The sequence below is a fragment of the Lithobates pipiens genome, unplaced genomic scaffold, assembly GCF_037356315.1.
Source record: "Lithobates pipiens isolate NorthernLeopardFrog02 unplaced genomic scaffold, aLitPip1_a1.2 Scaffold_1, whole genome shotgun sequence".
Lineage (NCBI taxonomy): Eukaryota > Metazoa > Chordata > Amphibia > Anura > Ranidae > Lithobates > Lithobates pipiens.
In genome coordinates, this window is record NW_027507685.1 from 223,972,370 (window position 1) to 223,995,166 (window position 22,797).

The following is a 22,797-nucleotide window of genomic DNA, read 5'->3' on the forward strand; positions in this document are numbered from 1 at the left end:
TGGTACACTTGCCATGGATGGCATCCATCCTTTACTAGGAATCTTGCGTATTTTATCCTTGCAGCTTTCGTATCATCCTGACCATTGACTGCTTTTGTTGTCTTATGACCTATCCCCAAGTTCTGTGGCCGCTATGATAAAAACATGTCCCAATCCCCCCGTCGGTGCACCGTGTTCTCTACTGAATAATTTTTCTTGTCCATTAGCTATAAATAGCATTAGCTTTGTGTAATTTTTACAAACGTCTCGCCCTGTGCAGCCTCTTAATTCCACAAAGGATTGTGAGCTCCGCAGGCTCACGCTGTGTAATCGCTTGCCATGTTTGCAAGCTGAGGGAATAGTCTGGCTTGGCTTGGAATCTGCTGTTTACACACAGATGTTCCTGTTTATTACATTGCCTATTAATTTAATAGCTGATTAGAATTGTTTGGCCACTCTGTACTCCACATTCCTTCAGTAATCGATCACGAGTGCGTTGTTTAATAGACATTCATCACGTCCTCTGGGTGGGCCACTCTCTGGCCTGTTCATTGTCAACACAATGGTGATGTGGAAAAGACACGAAGGCTATGCATCTTCTGGATCTGTAATGCCATCAGTTCCTTATGAATTCTTAAAGTAGAATTCCAGCTTGAAACAAATTAGTCGTAAAACTGTCCCCTCCTCCCTCCTAACATCTATGCTAACTAACCTGTCTAAAAAAAATGTGTATATTTACCTATTTTCAGCCTGCTCCAGTCTAATCACATTACCTGGAACTTCTGTGTCAGCCAGTGCAGCTGCAGGGAAGAGGAGGGAGCGCCGACAATGGATGGGTCATGGGAGCCTACGGGTAACGTCACCATTCCAGACTTTACCAGCCCTTTTTTGAGTGTTCTCGCTTCTCCCATACAGCCACTGCTGGCTGACACATGGGATACAGTCAATAGACTGGAGCGGTCTGCAGGGCAGAGGAGGGAGTGCTGACAATGGATGGGTCATGGGAGCCTGTGGGTAACGTCACCACTCCAGGTTTACCATTCGGTGTTGAGCGCTCTCTACTCACCCCTACAGCTGCCACTGACTGACACAGGGGATATTGTGAATGGACTTGAGGGGGTAACACAGGGGAGAGGAAGGAGCACCGACCGTTTATGGGCCATGGGAGCCTATGGGTAATGTCACTGCTTCAAGCTTTACCAGCCACTGTCGAGTGCACGCTCCTCCCCTACAGCCACTGCTGGCTGACACAGGGGATAATGTCAATAGATTGGAGAGGTCTGAATGGGAAAGAAGTGCCGACAATGGATGGGCCATGGGAGCCTATGGGTAATGTCATTGCTTCAGGCTTTACCAGCCATTGTCGAGTGCGCTCTCCTCTCCCCTACAGCTGCTGCTGGCTGACATGGGATATTCTGAATGAACTGGAATGGGCAGAAAATAGGTAAGTATACAATCTTTTGTACACGGGTTAGTGAGCATTGGTGTTAGGAGGGGGGAGGGGACATTTTTAAGGCTAGTTAGGTTTAGGGAACAAGTGGATACACATGCTATAGGGTTACACTTTTTAAAGTCTGTCGGTGTATGACCCCTCTAATGTTAACCTGTACCCATTCAAAGCACTATTAATGTAATTGCACTGCTTATACTTACCTTTTGTTCGTTGACTTTTAATCTGGTTGGAGCTTACACAGGGCTAATAACTCTAAACTCTTAATTGGCTGCTCTTGAATGCAGCATTGCCTCCTGGCAGAAAGGGAATGCATGCTCTCCCAGTCTACATTTCTGTTGGCGAATGTAATGGCAGGGAATCCCCTTTTAAGCCCAACCAATTGACCAATGTCATCATCTGTTATGTGTGTGTGTGTGATATATATATATATATATATATATATATATATATATATATATATAAAGCTGACATCGTGTCTCTGGTTCCCTCAGCAGCCTCTCCGTCTGTGTTGGTGCCTCAGCTCCTGACAGTACAAAATGGAGCAACTACAACATCACCTATTAAGTCTGAAGCCAAGACCATTGTGCCTGCCCCGAGCACTGGCAAAAGCAGCCCTACTGAGGTGGACGTAAGTATTAGAGAGGGGAGATGATGAACGTAAATTTCACACCAAACTGGATTTTTTTTTTTCCAAAGCCATCTTCTTCATTTCTTTGCTGCCTGCCATCATGTGGTGATCGTCCCAGAAATACAGTGTCCTGAGATGAACTGGAAACTGTTAACTTTTGTAAACTATTCCTCCCTCCACCCACTGTGTAATTGAGATGAAGAGAAAAAGACATGTTTGTAGTCCAGATTAGGTGATAACCATAGCCACCTCCATAGTCTTGCGCTGGGAGGATTAGGTGAGTATATCTCGGCTTTCTGAACCCCCTAGACCAAAATGAGCAGTTAACCCATGCAGTGCGGACACAGCCACAATGCATGGTAAATAACTAAATTTTGCCAGCATTCAGCTTTAAGGTATATCTAAAGCACAAAGTATATTTTGTTTGGTATTGAATAGAGAATGGTTAGAACTAGGGATGCACCAATACCTTTTTTTTCCAGCAATTACCGATGATACTTTTTTTTTTCTCTACTCAGTGATACAAATTACCGATAACTGCCCGCAACTATTTTGTTTACACTTCAGTTGTCAATGGGGGAACCCTGCTGACAGCTGAATGAGTGATTGGTTGTTAAGGACACGGCGACCACGATCCTTAACCACTGTGGCTTTCACACCTGTTCACCCCTTATGAACCAGAGCAATTACTGATACTCGTGCACATGCTTAGTATCGGCACCAGTATCAGTACAACAATTACATTACCCATACTTTACTAGAGTGTTCCTCAGCTTCGATCACTTTGGGGAGTAATGTGGGTGATGCCGTGTCCGCTGCAAGAGTGCCGGCAAGGGATGGAGCTAATCCCAGCTCCTGTAGTCAATTGAAGGAAGAGATGAAAGATCCCTAACTATGGAAAGATCTAACTAGGGTTGCACCGATGGAAGAGAGGAAAGATCCCTAACTAGAGAAAGATCTAGCTAGGGTTGCAACGATGGAAGAGAGGAAAGATTCCTTGTGCCGCAAATCCACGAGGTCCTATGGTGGTATGAGAGACAACCTCATTCCTGGGCTCCTGCCAGGCCACGTCTTCAATATGTTTCGCTCCGGCCCCGGAGCTTAGTCATGACTAAGCTCTGGAGGGCAGAGCGAAGCGCATTGGGAGCGTGGCCTGGCAGGAGCCCAGGCTGAGGTCGTCTCTCTCTCATACCACCATAGGACTCTGTGGATGTGCAGCACCAGGAACCTTTCCTCTCTTCCATCGGTGCAATCATACAAGTCATTCATTCATTCATTCATTCAATCATAGTTACAACCCCTGTTGGGTACTCTATTGCTGTCTGTGTCTCATTGTAGATATTTTGCATCACTTCCTGTCCAGGGGTAAAACAAAAAGAACTAGTGAAAACCTCTCCAAATTGGGGTTTGTCATCAGAACAGCTGTCCCCATTAAAAGTATCTCATCTGTTGCTATACCGATGACACAAAAATTTTGGATTTCCCTTCACATTCTGTCACTCCCTATCAGCTCTGTTCTTAGCAGTCTTTCTCTTGGAATAAATGACTTGAGGCTCTGGTCATGTACCATTTGTTCCTAGGGAAGGGACAGACTGCATCCAGAGTACTTTTGTAACCATCTCATGACTGCTCTACTGTGTATGGGCCACTGATATTGCAGGGGTTGAGGTTTATGACAAGATTTGAAAGTAATATAAGTGTAATTCCATTATTCACTCCAGCCTAAGTTCCTAAAGAGACAACAGCGCATGATCAAGAACAGAGAGTCAGCGTGCCAGTCTCGGAGGAAGAAGAAGGAATATGTTCAGGGGCTGGAGGCCAGACTGCAGGAGACGGAGAGACAGCTGGAGAACGCTCGCAGGGAGAACCGAGAACTACGAGAGACAGTGCAGCATCTAATGAGAGAGGTATTCTGACAAATTATTTTTGCCAGTGTTACAAAATCACATTATTATTGCCATGACTCAAAATTTAGCCTTCTCTCCCTGCCAAGGCAGCTTAGGTCACATGGTTCAGGACTTCAGTTATTACTACAGAGTCTTTTACAATGAGATAATAAGTTCAAAAGGGTTCTCCCATAGACATAACAAAAAGTAGAAGCTATTATTATTATTATTTCAGTGCCAACAGTTTTCAAAACACTTTACAATATAAAGATAGAGACAGTACAGTTAGAATACACTAAAATGCATTATATTTAAGAAGGCCCTGCTCATAAGAGCTTACAATCTAATAGGATGGGACAAGTGGTACAAAAAGGTAATAACTGTGAGGGATGAGCTGATGGAAAAATTGAAAGTTCAGTTGTTGGGCAGTTTTTAATCAGCTCAGCTCCCCACTCCCAACGGTCACTCAGCAGCTCAGTCTCCCCTTTCTGGGCAGTGATTTAGTACCTACACTTCCCCCTCTGAGCAGTGATTCAGCAGCTCTGCTCACATCTCCAAGTACAGTAGTGAAACAGCTCTGTTCCCTCCCTCTAGCAGGGATCAGTAGCTCTGCTCCCTCCACAGCCAGGGATTCAACAGCTTTGTCTTCTACTCACTTTCCATACCTCCCCCCTCTTCCAGCAATGACTTGGCTGGCTCCCCCTCCCTGCAGTTTTTTAGCAGCCTACCACCTTTTTAATCTATAGCCAGAGCTCTCAGAGGGCAGGCAAAGTGCTGAGTCCTAACTTGAATGACTTCACTGCATCTCCTGACAATGCATTGCTCCACAGTGCCTGTATTGACCTTTTCATCATTATTATTTTTATTTTTATTTTTTTTACTTTAACATTGCAGCTGATCACATAAAATTTTAAGAAGCTGCCAGTCTAGTATGCATATATCATAAGTAATTATTTCACTTACCATTATGCAGTTGTGCTCATAAGTTTACATACCCTCGCACAATGTATGATTTCTTGGCCATGTTTCAGAGAATATGAATAAAACAAAAACATTTCTTTCACTCATGGTTAGTGTTTGGCTGAAGCCATTTATTATCAATCAACTGTGTTTATTCTTTTTAAATCATAATGACAACAGAAACTACCCAAATGACCCTGATCAAAAGTGCATACCCTGGTGATTTTGGCCTGATAACATGCACACAATTATACACAAAGGGGTTTGAATGGCTATTAAAGGTAAATATCCTCACCTGTGATTTGTTTGCTTGTAATTAGTGTGTGTGTGTATAAAAGGTCAGTGAGTTTCTGGACTCCTGACAGACCCTTGCATCTTTCATCCAGTGCTGCACTGACATTTCTGTATTCTGAGTCATGGGGAAAGCAAAAGAATTGTCAAAGGATCTGCAGGAAAAGGTAGTTGAACTGTATAAAACAGGAGAGGGATATAAAAAGATAGCCAAGGAATTGAGAATGCCGATCAGCAGTGTTCAAACTAATCAAGAAGTGGAAAATGAGGGGTTCAGTTGAAACCAAACCACGGTCAGGTAGACCAACTAAAATATCAGTCACAACTGCCAGGAAAATTGTTCAGGATGAAAAGAAAAACCCAAAAATAACTTCAGGTGAAATACAGGACTCTCTGAAAACATGTGGTGTGGCTGTTTCAAGATGCACAATAAGGAGGCACTTAAAGAAAGATGGGCTGCATGGTCGATTCGCCAGAAAAAAGCCATTACTGTGAAATGCCACAAAGTATCCCACTTACAATATGCCAAACAGCACAGAGATGAGCCTCAAAGCTTCTGACACAAAGTCATTTGGAGTGAGGATACTAAAATTTAGCTTTTTGGCCACAGCTATAAACGCTTCATTTAGAGAGGAGTCAACAAGGCCTATGATGAAAGGTACCGAGGTGGATCGCTGATATATTTTGTGAATGTGTGAGCTATAAAGGCAAATTTGGTCAAAATTGTTGACAGGTTGAATGCAGTATGTTATAAAAAAAATAAAAAATACCGGAGGAACATTTGCATTCATCAGTCAGGAAGCTGCGCATGGGATGTACTTGGACATTCCAACATGACAATGATCCAAAACACAAGGACAAGTCCACCGGTCATTGGCTACAGCAGAATAAAGTGAAGGTTCTGGAGTCGCTATCTCAGTCTCCTGACCTCAATATCATTGAGCCACTCTGGGGAGATCTCAAATGTGCAGTTCATGAAAGACAGCCCAAGAATTTACAGGAACTGAAGGCTTTTTGGGGAAAAGAGATGCCGCCCCAGGAAGGGCATCTAGACAATGTAAATCTCCTCAGAGTAGGAACAGCAGATACTGGCTAAGCATAGGCAACTGAATGAACTGAAGATTCTGGACAACTGAATCTTCACACTTTTCACACTTTCAAAAGCGCTTATTCATAGCTCATTGAATAATATGAATAAGCCTTTTGAAAGTGTGAAACGCGTCAACCCCCGTGATCCGTTGTTTGCTGTGGCTTGTACTTTTTGGATTATTACCTCCTTTTTTTAATAAAGGCATTTGATTTTGAGTGCAGCTGTCCAGAATCTTCCCTTCATGCAACTGGAGGCTTTTTGCTATGAACTGGGGTATGTAAACTTTTGATGAGGGTCATTTGGGTAATTTCTGTTGCCATTATAATTTAAAGAGGAAGTAAACCCTGATGAGTTTACTTCCTCTTTCATTCCCTGCAAAGGTAAAGCATAATGGACTACTGTGCATCGCATAGTAGCCCATTATGTGTCACTTACCTGACACAGGAGCCAGCAAAGTCACCGCTGTCCCCTGTAGTTCCGAGCATCCATCTTCTTGGTGGGTCTCCGTGGGTTTTGCTGCTCCGGCGCTGTGCTTTGCCGGAGCAGCGATGATGTCACTCCCGCGCATGCGCACGGGAGCCGAGACGCGCGGCATTGCGCGGCATCTTTGTCATCGACGATGCCACGCTCAGTGCGCCTGCGCGCCGCTGTCTACGGCGCATGCACCGTAGACAGCGGTGCCCGTCTTCGGGCAAATATCTCTTAAACCGTATAGGTTTGGGAGATATTTCTTGGACCTACAGGTAAGTCTTAATCTAGGCTTACCTGTAGGTCAAAGTGGTTTGTAAGGGTTTACAACCACTTTAAAAAGAGTAAACACTGTTGATTGATAACAAATGGCTTCAGCCAAACACTAACCATGAGTGAAAAATGTTTTTGTGTTTATCATTCATATCTCTGAAAAATGGCCAAGAAATCATAAATTCTGCCAGGGTATGTGCACTTATGAGCACAACTGTAAATAGTTTCCTTTTAAAAATCTTATTTTGTGCTTTATATGCCTGCAGAACGCCACACTGCGCGGCTCCTCGGGGAACAGGAAAGTAGTATGTGTGATGGTCGTACTTCTCTTCCTTGCCTTTAACTTTGGGCCAACAAGGTGAGTCAGAACCTACTGTTGATGATGATAATACTCTCTGCTGTACGGTTACTTTTTTTGTAATGCTGAAGATGTTTCAGCACTTAGATGAGTGATGAAATATTTTGACCGTTACGGAACAAACCTAGTGGGATATGACCAACTGCTACTAGCAATACCATACCTGGATAAGTGAGAACCTTCAAGCTGGCTTCACAATCTTATGATGTGTTGGCATACATGGGTTATGTCACACATTAACCACTTTATTACCAGGCCAAAGCCGAAAGATGGCTACAGCATGGTTCTCTTGTTCTGGAAGGGCATCCATGGATGTCCTCCTGGAACACACCTCCTGTGCGCTCTGTGATTGATGTGTTCTTTGGACACAGCTGATCACAGATCAAGGTAAATAGACAATCACAGCTGCCCCTTACCGTGTGATCAGTTTTGTCCAGTTACAGCTGATCACATGTAAACAAACTTCCCTGTTATCGGCATTCCTGATTAAATGCCAACAGAAGAAAGCTCTATCTGTCTCAAAAAAACGATAAAACATGAATTTGGGTGCTGTGTTGCATGACCATGCAATTGTCATTCTTAGGCCGCGTACACACGCGCGGACTGTTCGCCCAACCTTGTCCGCTGAACAGTGTTTGGGCGGACAGTCCGCTCGTGTGTGGGGCTTCAGCGGACAGTTTCAGCGGACAGTTGGCCGAACAAGGTCTTACGGAAATTCCGAAAAACTGTCCGCTGAAACAAGGTTTCAGCGGACTGTTCGCTCGTGTGTAGGCTTGTTCGGCCAACTAAGTCTCGCGCATGCTCAGAAAGGATTTCCACGTCGGAAGGTTGCATTGCAGTGTATAGGACGTCGTATTTTTCGTCCCGTCGTACGTGCCGTTCACGTCATCGCGCACGGTTTCAGCAAACTGTTCGTCCGTCGTGTGTGGCCATGTCCGTCCATGCTAAGTTTGAGCGGACTGTTTGCCGAAACTGTTGGACGGACAAAGTTGGGCGAACAGTCCGCGCGTGTGTACGCGGCCTAAGTGTGACAGAGCTGAAAATTGGCTTGGGCAGGAAAGTGCCCAGTAATGAAGTGGTTTATTTGAATGGGCTGCCTAACACACCAAAGAAGATTTATTGTGTTGACATTCAAAATAAATGGCACTGGATCACATAAATGTGTGTAACATGCATTGCTCCAACATGGCTGCATGAAAAGGGATCCACGAGCACAGAGTGACATGGTGTTCTTTGGAGATATTGAAGTACATGTTCAGGCATTGCCCAATTAACCCCAAACCTCACCCTCCAGATCATGGCTCAGAATTCTTTTTTTTTTCCTTTTTTTTTCATGTAGCGATAAACAGCTTTTATTACTCCGTGATATCATTACCAGGTTTGTAAATTTTGTGCAGTTGCAGGAGAGGTGCTTTCCTATGAATAACAGCGCATAATAAATGCATATGATACAAATGCTGTGCAACATAAATTAAGTCTGTGTTTGAAGTAAATGATACAATAAGCAAACATAAAGAAACAAAACACAAACAATCCGAAAGGCATTTTAGTTTTTTGATGGTTCGAAAGACCTCCGATTCAGTCACTGTAATCCGCATTGTTCCCCACCATATATAAGACATAGAAACTCTGTGTGCCAATTTGTTCATAAAAAGAAAAGGGCACTCTCCATTGTGTGAATCAATTAAAACCAGCAAGATTTAATAAAAATATTGCACTTACAAGATGTATGATATATACAGGAATACAGATCGTTGTTGAAGTACCCCTGATGACGTCACCTATGACAAAACATGTAGGTTGGATCCGGAATACATGCCACTGTGTATGCCAACTTGCTGTGGCCATCTTGTTTGTGGGAAGCACCTAAGTCAACAACGATCTGTATGCTTTTCTGACTTCTCTTCACTGAGGGTCATTATAGTTTGGTAAGCCCCCACCTTACATTTACTGTGGAGTCTGAAGTTTGTGTCTTCTGGTATATACCCTTACATTTTGGTCGACTATCAGTCACTTGGGATTGTTTTATTTTCTTTCTTCTTGTATATAGAAAAACCCCACTATTCACAGAAAGCAATAGTGTTGTCAGTCACCACATCCCAATTGAATTATACAAAAGAAAAAAAGGACAATCCCCCTAAGGAACGGGATTTCATTTTGGTCCTCTCAGTCACTTTGAAAGTCCCGTTCCTTGGGATTGTCCTTTTTTCTTCTTTGTATATTTCTTCTTGTATGGGACCTATAATTATTTTATGCTTACTTTATGGTATCATTTACTTCAAACACTGACTTTTCATATATATTGCACAGACTTTATATCATATGCATTTATTAGGTGCCTTTTTTTACGACTGAATATCTGTATGCTTTATATTAGAGCATTGTGACAGCTGCTACTTATGAGTTTTTGGGCATCCAGAGTGGTTTTCTGATTTTAGATTTCCTATTAATGTAGACGGCTCCCCCAGTACTACATCTCCCAAGGGCCCATTGCCTACAAAACCGTGTGTGAGCAGGCTCTTGGGCGCAAAGGGAGCAGCATTGTTTTCCTTGGAAATAATGGAATGTATACATGTGGAGAGGAAAAGAGAGGGGTGGGGGGTAAGGGGTGTTTTATAGTCCAGCTGAAAGCTGACAGTGCTGGTTGGGATTTAAGTCCAGGAGCATTGTTGACTCACTGCAGAAAGTTACTGGATTTCTGACAGATCAACAGTTACATTTCTGTGCTTTGCAGTGTTTTTAAAGTGATAACACACAGAAAGTATTGCATGTATTGCAGAGATGTACTGCATATGCTTTTTTTAGTGAACATTTTTTGCAGTTTTTACAAATCTGGAATGGTTGCTTTTTCTCTAACTCCAGATCGGTATCTTCTTTCAGGTATGAAGGCATTATTAATATGCTGTTTGCGTTTCTCTGTTAGTCTCATACACAGTGTACAGGAGGAGTCTGTGAAAAGTCCAGAAATATCCAGCAATGTTCGGCACTTATTGTCCTACAAAACTGAAGACAAACCATCAAAGCCGCCACAACCGAAACTCTACATGTCCCGACCGACTAAACCGAAGAGCACTTACAGGTAGCTGCATTTGTTAAATATTGCTATTGTGTGTGATTTGTAAACTAAAAAAAATGTGTTTTGGACAGTTAAAGTGTCAAAGTTGTGTTCAAATGACAGTCCACTCCCTCTCGCCTCCTCCATGCCCACTAACCAGATAAACACAATGAGGATGGGATATTACATGTAGATTTATGGAGGCTTCGCATCCCTGTTATTCTAAGACACAGGCTGGAGAGGCTGACATGGTCCGTGACTGTCAGAAATCCACCCACGCCATGCTTTTTCCACAAAAAAAGATTTAATTTCTAATATACTGTATATTTTTATGCCAATTTAAAACGGTGTATTGATATTATTTATTTTTACTATGTATGCAAAAGGCTGCTTTAATTTATTTTGAACACATGACCAGCAGCAGAGGACTAGAAGCTCCTCCCGCTAATGTTTCCCTGCAGACAGGCTGGGAAGGAGCTGGTTCATGTGACAGCTGTATATCGATTAGGAAAAAGGTATTTAGATGGTTTATTTTATTAAGATAATTACAGTGCCATTATCCACATACAGAAATAGAAGGAACAACGTAAATTAAACAGAATGTTGTATTACTTTAACTTGACCCATTTAACTTCACAATAATTGTCTCGTTTCTTTCCCTTTTAAAAATGTGCAGTATTATTTTCCTTTTTTTTTTTTTTTTTTGTATAAATCATTTAATTTGCAAATCTCTTTGCCACCCTTTCTACCCTTAGCATCGTTTGGGTTTCATAATAAAAAGGACAAATTGATTAATAAAAAATTAACACTGTAATATGTATAGTAACACCCTTAAAGCGGGAGTCCGCCGGGACTCCGCGTTTTTTTTTTTTTTTTTAAAAGCCAGCAGCTACAAATACTGCAGCTGCTGACTTTTAAAATAGTGACACTTACCTGTCCAGCGCGCCCGCAATGTCGGCACCCGAAGCCGATCTCTAGATCGTCTCTCGGGTGCTGCCGCCGCCATCTTGGGTATGGGAATCAGGAAATGGAGCCTTTCGGCTTCATTTCCTGGTTCCCTACTGCGCATTCGCGAGTCGCGCTGCGCAATAAGGATGGTCCCCGCTGCCTCTGGGATCTGTGTGTTTCCCAGCAGGCAGCGGGGCACTTGCGGAAAGGGGCGTAATCTACGCCCCTTTCCGCAGAGAGCTATCCCGGAAGTGGGTGCAGATACCTGTACTGTACAGGTATCTGCACCCCCCTCCCCCCTGAAAGGTGCCAATTGTGGCGCTGGAGGGGGGGAGGGTTCCGATGAGCGGAAGGTCCACTTTAGGGTGGACCTCCGCTTTAACCTATAGAAAATGAAATAACATTTTGTAGGACAGTGCCATCAGATCTGATAAAGCATGGCCGTTTAGTGTTATAATTGGGCCATGGAGTTGTTGACTACAGGATTATAGACCCCAATGCAAGGTGTTCTTTGTTTTCTGTTCTCCGTAGAAAAGGGAATGAGCCTTTTATGGCAAGCATGCCATGAAAAGATTTGAGACGAGTCCTAAGGGTAGATGATATTGTTTGCCTTTCACTGTTGCTCTTTCTTGATATAACTTGTTGTGTAGTTTATACCTGTGGTGTGGTGATTTGTGTTTTATCAATTGTGATATGTTGTGTCTCCCAGTAACTCTAGCAGGTCGCTGGCAAATGTGGAGCATCTGATGGTTCATGACTTGGATCAGCTTTTCCTGGCATCAGACTGCAGACACTTTAATCGTACGGAGTCCCTCAGGTAGGTGGACCTGTCTTGGGAACTAATAGCTATAGTTTAGTAGTAATTAACTGAAAGAGTGTGTATGTATGTATGTATGTATGTATGTATGTATGTATGTATGTATGTATATATATATATATATATATATATATATATATATATATATATATACACACACTGTATATTTATGTACAATGTCTGGTTGGTGTGGAGGGTGGGGTGTTAAGTAAACTTTATAGCTGTTGGATGGGGCTCAAGTGAAGTGTGTGTGCGATTTTAAGAGTATTGTATGTATAGCTGCTGTCATGTAAGTAAATGGGAAGTATGTTGCTTGATGCTGGGTGTCATTCAGCACAGAAGAGGTGAAGTTCTTGCAGAGTAGTTAGTATCTGGAGAACAACACCAGAACCATGCTGGGGATTGATGATTTCATTTTTTACACAATTGGGTTTAGCCTTTAAGAAAATATTTTTTTTTTAAGGTTTGGTTCACACATGCTGCGATCAGGGCTCAAAAAAGGGGGTCCGGTGCATCCCTGTTCACTGATTCAGGGGCGAATCTGCTCAGAATTTTTGCCTGAATTCACACCTGATAAGAGCCAAAGATGTACAGGACCCTTTCCAAATGTGGACCGCCGCCGCCCTGGAGGTGTGTGAACCAGCACTCCTGTCATGCAAGTTGGATGCGGGGGAAACCTGCATTCAATTTGCATAAGTGTGTACCCAGCCTTAAATGTACGCGTGTGTGTGTGTATATATATGTGTGTGTGTGTGTGTGTGTGTATGTGTGTATATATATATATATATATATATATATATATATATATATATATATATATATATATATATATATATATATATATATAAAATCTATCTATCTCATATATATCTATTATCATTTTTATTTCTCTCTGAATCAGATTAGCGGATGAGCTCAGCTTGTGGATTCGTCGACATCAAAATGAAAGGAAGACAGGAAAACATACTTTAAAAAAGCAAAGGAAAAAGAGGGTAAGTAGGTGAGGGGACAGCATGGAAGTTGGAGTTGTAAGTGGCTGATAGCTGTGAGACTACTCTGCCTTTCCTTTCCCAGAATCCTCAGGTACGAAGCAACGTAGGTTTATCAGACCTGATCCCAGCTCAGATGTCCAGAATCCAATCACACAGGTTCGTCTGCAGCTCTTCATCTTCTTATTTCTCTAATACTGTCTTGAATATTACTTACCTATCTGAACTACAAGCTAAAATAAAACACAATGTAACCATTGTTCATTACAAAAAAAAATACTGTATTTTGTATGTATTTTTACATAGCTACAAGAAGAAACTGAATATGTCATCTAAGCCTCCCCTTAGAATCCTCACTGGGAGAGGGAGTGACAAGCCTGAGCTGATCAAGCTGTACTGGATTGCACGGAGCTGTCAGTCTTCAGTCCAGAACATGCTTAAAGAAGCAGAATACAGTTCATTAATAGTACCCTTCACTGGGAAAACTCAACATACTTTTGGCTGTATAGTGTATTTATTAATTATATGCAGTGAAAAGGCAATAGTCTTTCCTGAAAGCAGAACTAAACATGTCGGCTCTTAGCTAGTCTGGTGTCGTATCTACTCACATGTGCAACAGTGTGGAAACTGTAGATGTGAATAGAGGTTAAAGCAGAACTAAAGTTAAAAAGTAAAAAACAAAAATATGAGCAGTCAGCTCTTTATTGAGGAAGAGATGTGCTATATCTCTTCTAGAATAAAGAAAACTTACCTGAATGTTTCCATTTTTTTTTTTGAATCAGCAGTGAGCTGCACATTCACAGATTAATGTACATTGTCGGCACACCCTGGTGCTGGGATGAAAAACTCTCTTGCACATGTGCGGGTGGTTGCATCATCCCACACCAAACAAGCAAGCTGGCCAAATAACTTGTATGTGGAAGAAACTGGAAAGGGGGGGGCAGCTGAGATGCTGGCGAGGAAGCTCACAGATATTAAATCGCTGCAGTGAATGTATTTGTAGACTTCCTCTTTAAAGAAGATCTTTCATTATACTTTTATTTAATAGTTACAGTATCTCACAAAAGTGAGTACACTCCTCACATTTTTGTAAATATTTTATATCTTTTCATGTGACAACACTGTAGAAATGACACTTTGCTACAATTTAAAGTAGTGAGTGTACAGCTTGTATAACGGTGTAAATTTGCTGTCCCCTCAAAATAACTCAACACACAGCCATTAATGTCTAAACCGCTGGCAACAAAAGTGAGTACACCCCTAAGTGAAAATGTCCAAATTGGGCCCAAAGTGTCAATATTATTTATGGTCTCCATTATTTTCCAGCACTGCCTTAACCGTCTCGGGCATGAAGTTCACCAGAGCTTCACAGGTTGCCACTGGAGTTCTCTTCCACTCCTCCATGACGACATCACAGAGCTGGTGGATGTTAGAGACTTTGCACTCCTCCACCTTCTGTTTTAAGGATGCCCCACATATGCTCAATAGGGTTTAGGTCTGGAGACATGCTTGGCCAGTCCATCACCTTTACCCTCAGATTCTTTAGCAAGGCAGTGGTCGTCATGGAGGTGTGTTTGTGGTCATTATCATGTTGGAATACTGCCCTGCGGCCCAGTCTCCGAAGGGAGGGGATCAGGCTCTGCTTCAGTATGTGACAGTACATGTTGGCATTCATGGTTCCCTCAATGAACTGTAGCTCCCCAGTGCCGGCAGCACTCATGCAGCCCCAGACCATGACACTCCCACCACCACCCACCGCACTTGTCTTTGTACTCCTCATCTGGTTGCCGCCACACACGCTTGACACCATCTGAGCCAAATAAGTTTATCTTTGTCTCATCAGACCACAGGAGATGGTTCCAGTAATCCATGTCCTTAGTCTGCTTGTCTTCAGCAAACGGCAGGCTTTCTTGTGCATCATCTTTAGAAGAGGCTTCCTTCTAATTCCTCTTCCCCCCACCCCTTCAACCTCTGCAGTCTATTTCCTAAAGACAACCTCTGGATATGACGCTGAGCACATGCACTCAACTTCTTTGGTTGACCATTGCGAGGTCTGTTCTGACTGGAACCTGTCCTGTTAAACCTCTGTATGGCCTTGGCCACCGTGCTGCAGCTCAGTTTCAGGGTCTTGGTAATCTTCTTATAGCCTAGGCCATCTTTTTGTAGAGCGACAATTCTTTTTTTCAGATCCTCAGAGAGTTCTTTGTCATGAGGTGCCATATTGAACTTCCAGTGACCAGTATGAGAGAGTGAGAGCAATAACACCAAATTTAACACACCTGCTCCCCATTCACACCTGAGACCTTGTAACACTAATGTCACATGACATGACACCATGGAGGGAAAATGGCTAATTTGGACATTTCCACTTAGGGATTTACTCACTTTTGTTGCCAGCGGTGTAGACATTAATTGCTGGGTGTTGAGTTATTTTGAGAGGACAGCAAATTTATACAAGCTTTACACTCACTACTTTACATTGTAGCAAAGCGTAATTTCTTCAGCGTTGTCACATGAAAAGATATAATAAAATATTTACAAAAAATGTGAGGGGTGTACTCACTTTTGTGAGATACTGTATGTCCCCTATGGGACAAAGTACATGTAGTACTTTTTCCTATGTTTCTAAGTGCTTTGAAACCCTGGTTATGAGGTCCGACTTGCCCACCGTCACCCCAATCCAACAGCCATGAAGGAAAAGGCTCATTCATAGCTTAAGCTCAATTCCTCTCTAAGCACTATAACAAGACAAGCAGCAGGAGGAGGAATGCAGAGGAAGGGGGTTGTGTCAGGCTCTGCATTCCTCTTGCCTTTGCTTGTCTTGGTAAAGTGCACACATCCAAAAATAGCTTCAGCTATAAATGAGCCATCTCCTTCATTGTTGTTGTCGGATCAGCCATGGCTGGAGGGGAGGGGGGCAAGTTGGATCTCATAACTAGGGCTAGAGAGCACTTAGAAACATGGGACTTTCCAAGCTTCTCATTTTTTGATCTCTGATGTATAGCCTTCGGTCTCCACATTGACACAGCCAGACGGATGGTACGGTTTAGACTTCTGGCAACCCCCCCCGTGCAAACATTTTGACATCATCTGACAATACTGGAATCTTTCTACATGGACAGTTATCCCCTTCTCTGTTCCCTTTCTAAGATGTACTTGACATTAATCTCGCCCCCCAGGAAGATTTTATCATGCCTGGCCTTAAAAAATGGGAAAGGGATCTTGATAGGACCTTCATGCCTGACCAATGTCAGACTATCATACACCTTGCCCTTAAATCCTCCATATGTACGCGCATTCAGGAGACCAATTATAAGTTACTAATGCGGTGGTATCATACCCCGTCGGTTTTGTGCAAATACTTTTTGGGGGCTTCAGATTGTTGCTGGAGATGCCATGAGTAGCCGAAAAATAAAACCGTATTGATCAGAGATGCAAAAGATCTCAACAATTTATGGATTTTCCAATACTGGAGGATCCTGCTTTCTTCCTACTCCTTTGCTCACAAATTCCTCCTAAGACATATAAGAAATCGGTCCTTTGTCACATGCTTAATGCCGCCAAAGCTTGTATTACATTGTGCTTGAAAGACCACAACCCCCCCCCTCCATTGCTATGTGGCTCAATAGTCATTAATGCTCTGGAGGAAAAAACAGGAGACTGCAATTTACTAAATCACGGTCATATTGTAACATGTTTTATATTCAGATGATGGCAAGGCCTTTCTGAAGAAAACTGCTCTGGGGATTGAAGTCTTCCTGCCCTTCTCATTGACGCACATGTGCGCTCCATCACCTCGTTCCCCCACCTCCCTTCCTTTCATCAGATTCCCATCTTTCTGGCTCTTGCAAGTGTCTTTTAGTTCCCCTGTTTTCTTATTTTCTTATCACTTTTTCAAAAAATTGGAGCATCAGTCTGAGCGAGTTCTGCAATATATTCTACAGTTATCTCCTTGGCCTTAGAAGAGAGCTTTAATTTACCTTCTCATGGTGTCTGATGTCTAGAATTTCCTGTACCTCTCATTATGATACAATGCTGTCCTTGTTTGTCTTTTGTGAAATATTGCACCTATTTTCTACTGTTCTGCTCTGATGGATGCTTTATTTCTTTTTAGAAATGTAGCAAGGTCCTGGTGCCCTTTGGTCTAATGAGAACCTCCAGAGTTAGGGACAACTGACATCCTTCTGTGTAGAGTGGGTTACACGGCATGGTGGGTGTAGTGTAAGGTAGATTAATTTGCACCAGACACTTCTTGAATGCAAAGAGATTTTTTTTTTCTTGAACAGAACTGTGGGATAGAGGATTAGGGCCAGGACACCCTTTAGAAGTTGTAATGGTAATTAGCAGACTCTAATGCCGCGTACACACGGGCGGACTGTATGGCCTACTTAGTCCGCTGAAACACATTTCAGCGAACAGTCTGCTCGTGTGTGGGCTTCAGCGGACTTTTTCAGCGTGCAGTACGGCAGACTAAGTATTTCGGAATGTTCAAAATACTGTCCGTCGTACTCGCATTTCGGCGGACAATCCGCCCGTGTGTATGCCAGTTTGCCGTACTTTTGAAATGAGCGGACTTTTCCCGCCTGGAGAAAAGTCCGCTAATTTCGAGCGGGTATCCAGGTAGGCGGGGCCCGCGAAGGAGACGTCACTGGCCCCGCCGCCTCATATGGACTTAAAGGGGAACCCCAACGCCGAAAAAAAATCGGCGTGGGGGTTCCCCCCAAGTCCACAACAGACCCTTGTCCGAGCACGCTACCCGGCCGGCCAGGAAAGGGGGGCGAGCGAGCGCCCCTCCTCCTGAGCCGTACCAGGCTGCGTGCCCTCAACATGGGGGGGTGCCTTGGGGAAGGGGGGGCCGCGCGGCCCCCCCACCCCAAAGCACCTTGTCCCCATGTTGATGAGGACAAGGGCCTCTTCCCGACAACCCTGGCCGTTGGTTGTCGGGGTCTGCGGGCGGGGGGCTTATCGGAATCCGGGAGCCCCCTTTAATAAGGGGGCCCCCGGATACCGGCCCTCCACCCTATGTGAATGAGTATGGGGTACAATGTACCCCTACCCATTCACCTGTAAAATAAAAGTACCAAAAAAAACACAACACACGAGATAAAATACTTTATTGCACAGCTCCGGGGGTCTTCTCACCGGACTCCTCCGCTATCTTCTTGTAGCTCTTTTGCTAGCGGAGGAGTACGGCTTTCTTCCTCGCCGCCGGCCTCTTCTCCCGACTTCGGGGGTCTTGTCCCCCTCTTTGGTTCTTCTGCCGGGCCACCGCGCCTTCTTATAGCTCTTTTACAGGCGGTGGCCCGGTCTTCTGTCGCCGCCGCCTTCCGTTCTTCTTCTTCTTCTTCTTCTTCTTCTCCAGGAGATGTTGCCTCGACGATCTCTCCGGCCGGAATGCCAGGGACGCACTGCGCGGCCACTTATATAGGGACAAGGGGCGGTGTCACATGGCTTTATGTCACATGGGTTGGTCACATGGGTTGGTCACATGGGTTGATGTCACATGGGGACTATGACATCGTAAGGGGGCGGGGTCACCATGTGACACCAACCCATGTGACATAAAGCCATGTGACACCGCCCCTTGTCCCTATATAAGTGGCCGCGCAGTGCGTCCCTGGCATTCCGGCCGGAGAGATCGTCGAGGCAACATCTCCTGGAGAAGAAGAAGAACGGAAGGCGGCGGCGGCGGCGACAGAAGACCGGGCCACCGCCTGTAAAAGAGCTATAAGAAGGCGCGGTGGCCCGGCAGAAGAACCGAAGAGGGGGACAAGACCCCCGAAGTCGGGAGAAGAGGCCGGCAGCGAGGAAGAAAGCCGGGCTCCTCCGCTAGCAAAAGAGCTACAAGAAGATAGCGGAGGAGTCCGGCGAGAAGATCCCCGAAGACGGAAGACCCCCGGAGCTGTGCAATAAAGTATTTTATCTCGTGTGTTGTGTTTTTTTTGGTACTTTTATTTTACAGGTGAATGGGTAGGGGTACATTGTACCCCATACTCATTCACATAGGGTGGGGGGCCGGTATCCGGGGGCCCCCTTATTAAAGGGGGCTCCCGGATTCCGATAAGCCCCCGCCCGCAGACCCCGACAACCAACGGCCAGGGTTGTCGGGAAGAGGCCCTTGTCCTCATCAACATGGGGACAAGGTGCTTTGGGGTGGGGGGGCCGCGCGGCCCCCCCTTCCTCAAGGCACCCCCCCATGTTGAGGGCACGCGGCCTGGTACGGTTTAGGAGGGGGGGCGCTCGCTCGCCCCCCTTTCCTGGCCGGCCGGGTAGCGTGCTCGGACAAGGGTGTGTTGCGGACTTGGGGGGGACCCCCACGCCGATTTTTTTCGGCGTTGGGGTTCCCCTTTAAGTCCATACCAGGCGGCGGGGTCAGCGACGTCTCCTTCGCGGGCCCCGCCTATCTGGAGACGCGCTCGAAATGAGCGGACTTTCCTCCGCGTGTGTGTGGGCGAGTCCGTTCATTTCAAAAGTAGGGCGGATAGTATGGCGGACTTAGTACGCCGTATTAGTCCGCTCAAAAAGTGGTGTGTGTGGTCAAGTCCGTTCATTCGAAAGTATGACAGACTGTCCGTCGGATTGTCTGACGGACTAAGTTGGCCAGACAGTCCGTCCGTGTGTACGCGGCTTAAGACTTCTATAGGTAGACAACTATGCAGGGAAAGGCACCCAGCAGGACACCACATCTGCAAGTGTAGGATTGCTGTCTCCTATGGCAACAGTCTTATAACCGTTTCTAACACAAGTTGTAACGAACTTCTGTACTTCCTCTATAATCACTTCTTCTCCCAGTCTCTCTCACTAGACTTGCTGATCCACTGCCACTGGATCTCCTGAGCTCTTCCAACCTTCTCACAGAGTATCTTCCTCAGGCGTCACCCCCGCATCCCTGCTGGGTCTCTAGATTGTCACTCACAGATACTCCTCCAGCGTCACCCCACTGGCCTGCTCAGTCCTTGGTTTGGCACACAAGGCTGCTCTGCAAGCGTCGCCTCTGCTGGCTGGGTCCCTGGCTTGACACCCGCTGAAGTTTCCTAATTCACCGTCCCCGGTTGGTGAGAATACTGCTCCGGTACTTGCTTCAGCTACTCACTGTGGCCCCTGGTAACAAGATGGTCTGGTCCTTTAGTGGCGACAGCTTCCCCTCTACCTCCGACCACAACAGGTTCTCTGGCTGGCAGAACTGTCACTTCTGGTTGGACTGCAAGCCAGTCTCAACCCTGCACTGCTCTCTTGTTTCTGGATAGGCCCTCAGACAGTCTAGTAGCCAGATGTCCACAGGATAGGCCCAAACTCCCGCCTAGCAGCCCAGGACAACATGACACACATCCACCCAGACAGCCATCCAGGTGGCACAGAACCCAGATCACCTGACCTCACCCAAATCAATAGGGTCTCCCAGCAGGCCAAGGGACCCAAGAAGATCCCTGTCCATTGGCTGAGACACCCCATCTATTCCTAATCTGACCTTGCATTGTCTTTATCTTATCTGATGCCACCAGATACCCGGCCATCTAGTGACAGAAGCAACTCCAGAATTAGGGTGGAATCAATTGATCTCCTATCAATTTGCCAAGGTCAATTATCAATTACTAGCAACCCTGCCTAAACATCAGAGTGCTACAAACAGAAAGAATTTGAAAAAAAAAAAGAAACATGGGACAAAGTAAATTGTGTATTTCATCCCAGGCCGATTCACATTTATGCGGCTCTGACAGCCGACTTTCCTGCGTGACTTCATTGTGGCTTAGTTGCGACTTCATTAACAGAAGTCAATGCAAGTCATGATGAAGTCGCCCAAAAATAGTGCAGGAACTATTTTCTAAGTTGCTGAGGCTTGAGTTGGACCTATAAGAACGTTTCCATTGCCGTTAATGGAGTGCCACTTGTCATGCGACTTTGAACTCTCGAGTCGCATGAGTTGACTGAGCCTAAGATGGCGCTCTTCCAGGTTTCAAAAGGACATCAGATTTCGTACCACATTAAGTGATTATAATTTATTGGAATAAATTCAGGATTTTTCTGATTTCTGTCAGCTATTTTGGTTTGATGCAATTTCTACATGCTACAACAGGTTGACAAGCTTGTGTAAATGTAATTCTTGCAATGAAACTGATCGCTTGCTGTGAATTTATATCCCGGCAAAAGATGCTGAAATTTGATAAATCCTCTCATGTGAAAGTAAGTGTATCCAGTAACCTCGCTTACAGTAAATGAAGCACCACTGACCTACCATCATAAGTCAGAAGTGGTAAGTAGATAAATCTGTATACACGGCTCCCCTAGATGTATTAGGTCACTGGCACTTCAGGGAATACAAGGGATATTGGAACATATACTGACTTTTTTTCTGAGATAAGTTACCATTTCAGGGTTGTGATGTCTGCATGCAAATTTTAACAGTTATCTTGATCAGATTGTTGTAATATTGTGCTTCCTGTAAGCTCACAAGATATTTCTTCTTGTTCCCTGTTCTCCCTCACAGGATAGCGAACACTCCTCTGCAGCTGTATGGTCCTCAGGAGCACAATGATAATTTTCTGATGGATGCCATTGAGAGACGGGAAGACACCTTCTACGTGGTCTCATTCCGGAGGGTCAGTACTTTGGTCTTCTCTACAGTTTGGTGTTTTCCTTCTCAGACATCTCTTTATAATTTATTATTGTATTTTTTTTTTTTTTGGTTTGTTTTTTCAGGATCACCTTCTGCTGCCAGCTATAAGTCATAATAAGACGTCTCGGCCAAAAATGTCTCTAGTGATGCCAGCCTTGCCTGTAAATGGTGAGTGACTGATGTAACAAAAGGGTTAAAAATACAGCTGTGCCAAAGAAGCATCTGGCTTACATCTTTCATACAGCGAGATCTCCTAGTTATATATTGTGACCGTTAAAGCAGAACTAAACCCATCAATTTAGCAGTTTCAAAAAAGTTACATTTCCAGCATGCCAGGAATGCGAACTGTCATGTTTGCTTGTTTTCTCAACCAAACTGTTAAAACATGAAATGGCTGGTGTCATAACTGATCCCTTGTGCAGCACCATGGCAATTGGCAGCTTCCTTGTCTGAAAAGGATAGGAGGGTTTAGTTCTGCTTTAGGCTGGGTTCACACTGCTGCGATGTCCATGATCGGATGTGATTCGCACCGCACTGCAGTGCAAATCACATGCGATCTCTGTGCGATGCGATTTCAGCCATACAGATAGTATGGCTCAATTTGCATCGCATCCGGCCCAAATTCGTACAGGGCCCTTTTTTTGGTCCGCAGCAGAATCGTATCGCATGGGTGTTCACACCATGCGATCCGATTCCTGTCAGAGTTTGCAGATCGCACTGCGATATGCAAACTGATTTGGAGGTGTCATTAACTTTTCACTGACACTCGCAGCAGTTCGCATAGGGCAGTGTGAACTGCCGCCGGGAGGCATGCGATGCGGGAACCCGCAGTGGATTTGCAGCGTTCCCGCATTGCAGCAGTGTGAACCCAGCCTTAAAGTTGAGATCCCTCTTAAAATAAATAAATATATACGTGTGTGTGTGTGTGTGTGTGTGTGTGTGTGTGTGTGTGTGTGTGTGTGTGTGTAAGCAGCTACAAATACTGGGT

General features: G+C 44.6%; 1 protein-coding gene across 2 annotated transcripts in view; it reads left to right on the top strand.

The window, feature by feature from the left end:
• The window catches only part of ATF6B (activating transcription factor 6 beta), a 66,822-nt gene that overhangs the window by 29,403 nt on the left and 14,622 nt on the right, over positions 1–22,797 (top strand). The window contains exons 8-16 of one of the 2 annotated variants that reach the window (XM_077483609.1): positions 1,924–2,060; positions 3,782–3,967; positions 7,295–7,386; positions 10,310–10,465; positions 12,099–12,206; positions 13,108–13,198; positions 13,281–13,354; positions 21,681–21,792; positions 21,893–21,977. In XM_077483609.1, coding sequence (XP_077339735.1) covers positions 1,924–2,060; positions 3,782–3,967; positions 7,295–7,386; positions 10,310–10,465; positions 12,099–12,206; positions 13,108–13,198; positions 13,281–13,354; positions 21,681–21,792; positions 21,893–21,977 — 1,041 coding nt within the window. The remainder of the gene's footprint in view (positions 1–1,923; positions 2,061–3,781; positions 3,968–7,294; positions 7,387–10,309; positions 10,466–12,098; positions 12,207–13,107; positions 13,199–13,280; positions 13,355–21,680; positions 21,793–21,892; positions 21,978–22,797) is intronic. The other variant, XM_077483619.1, reaches the window with a different exon arrangement.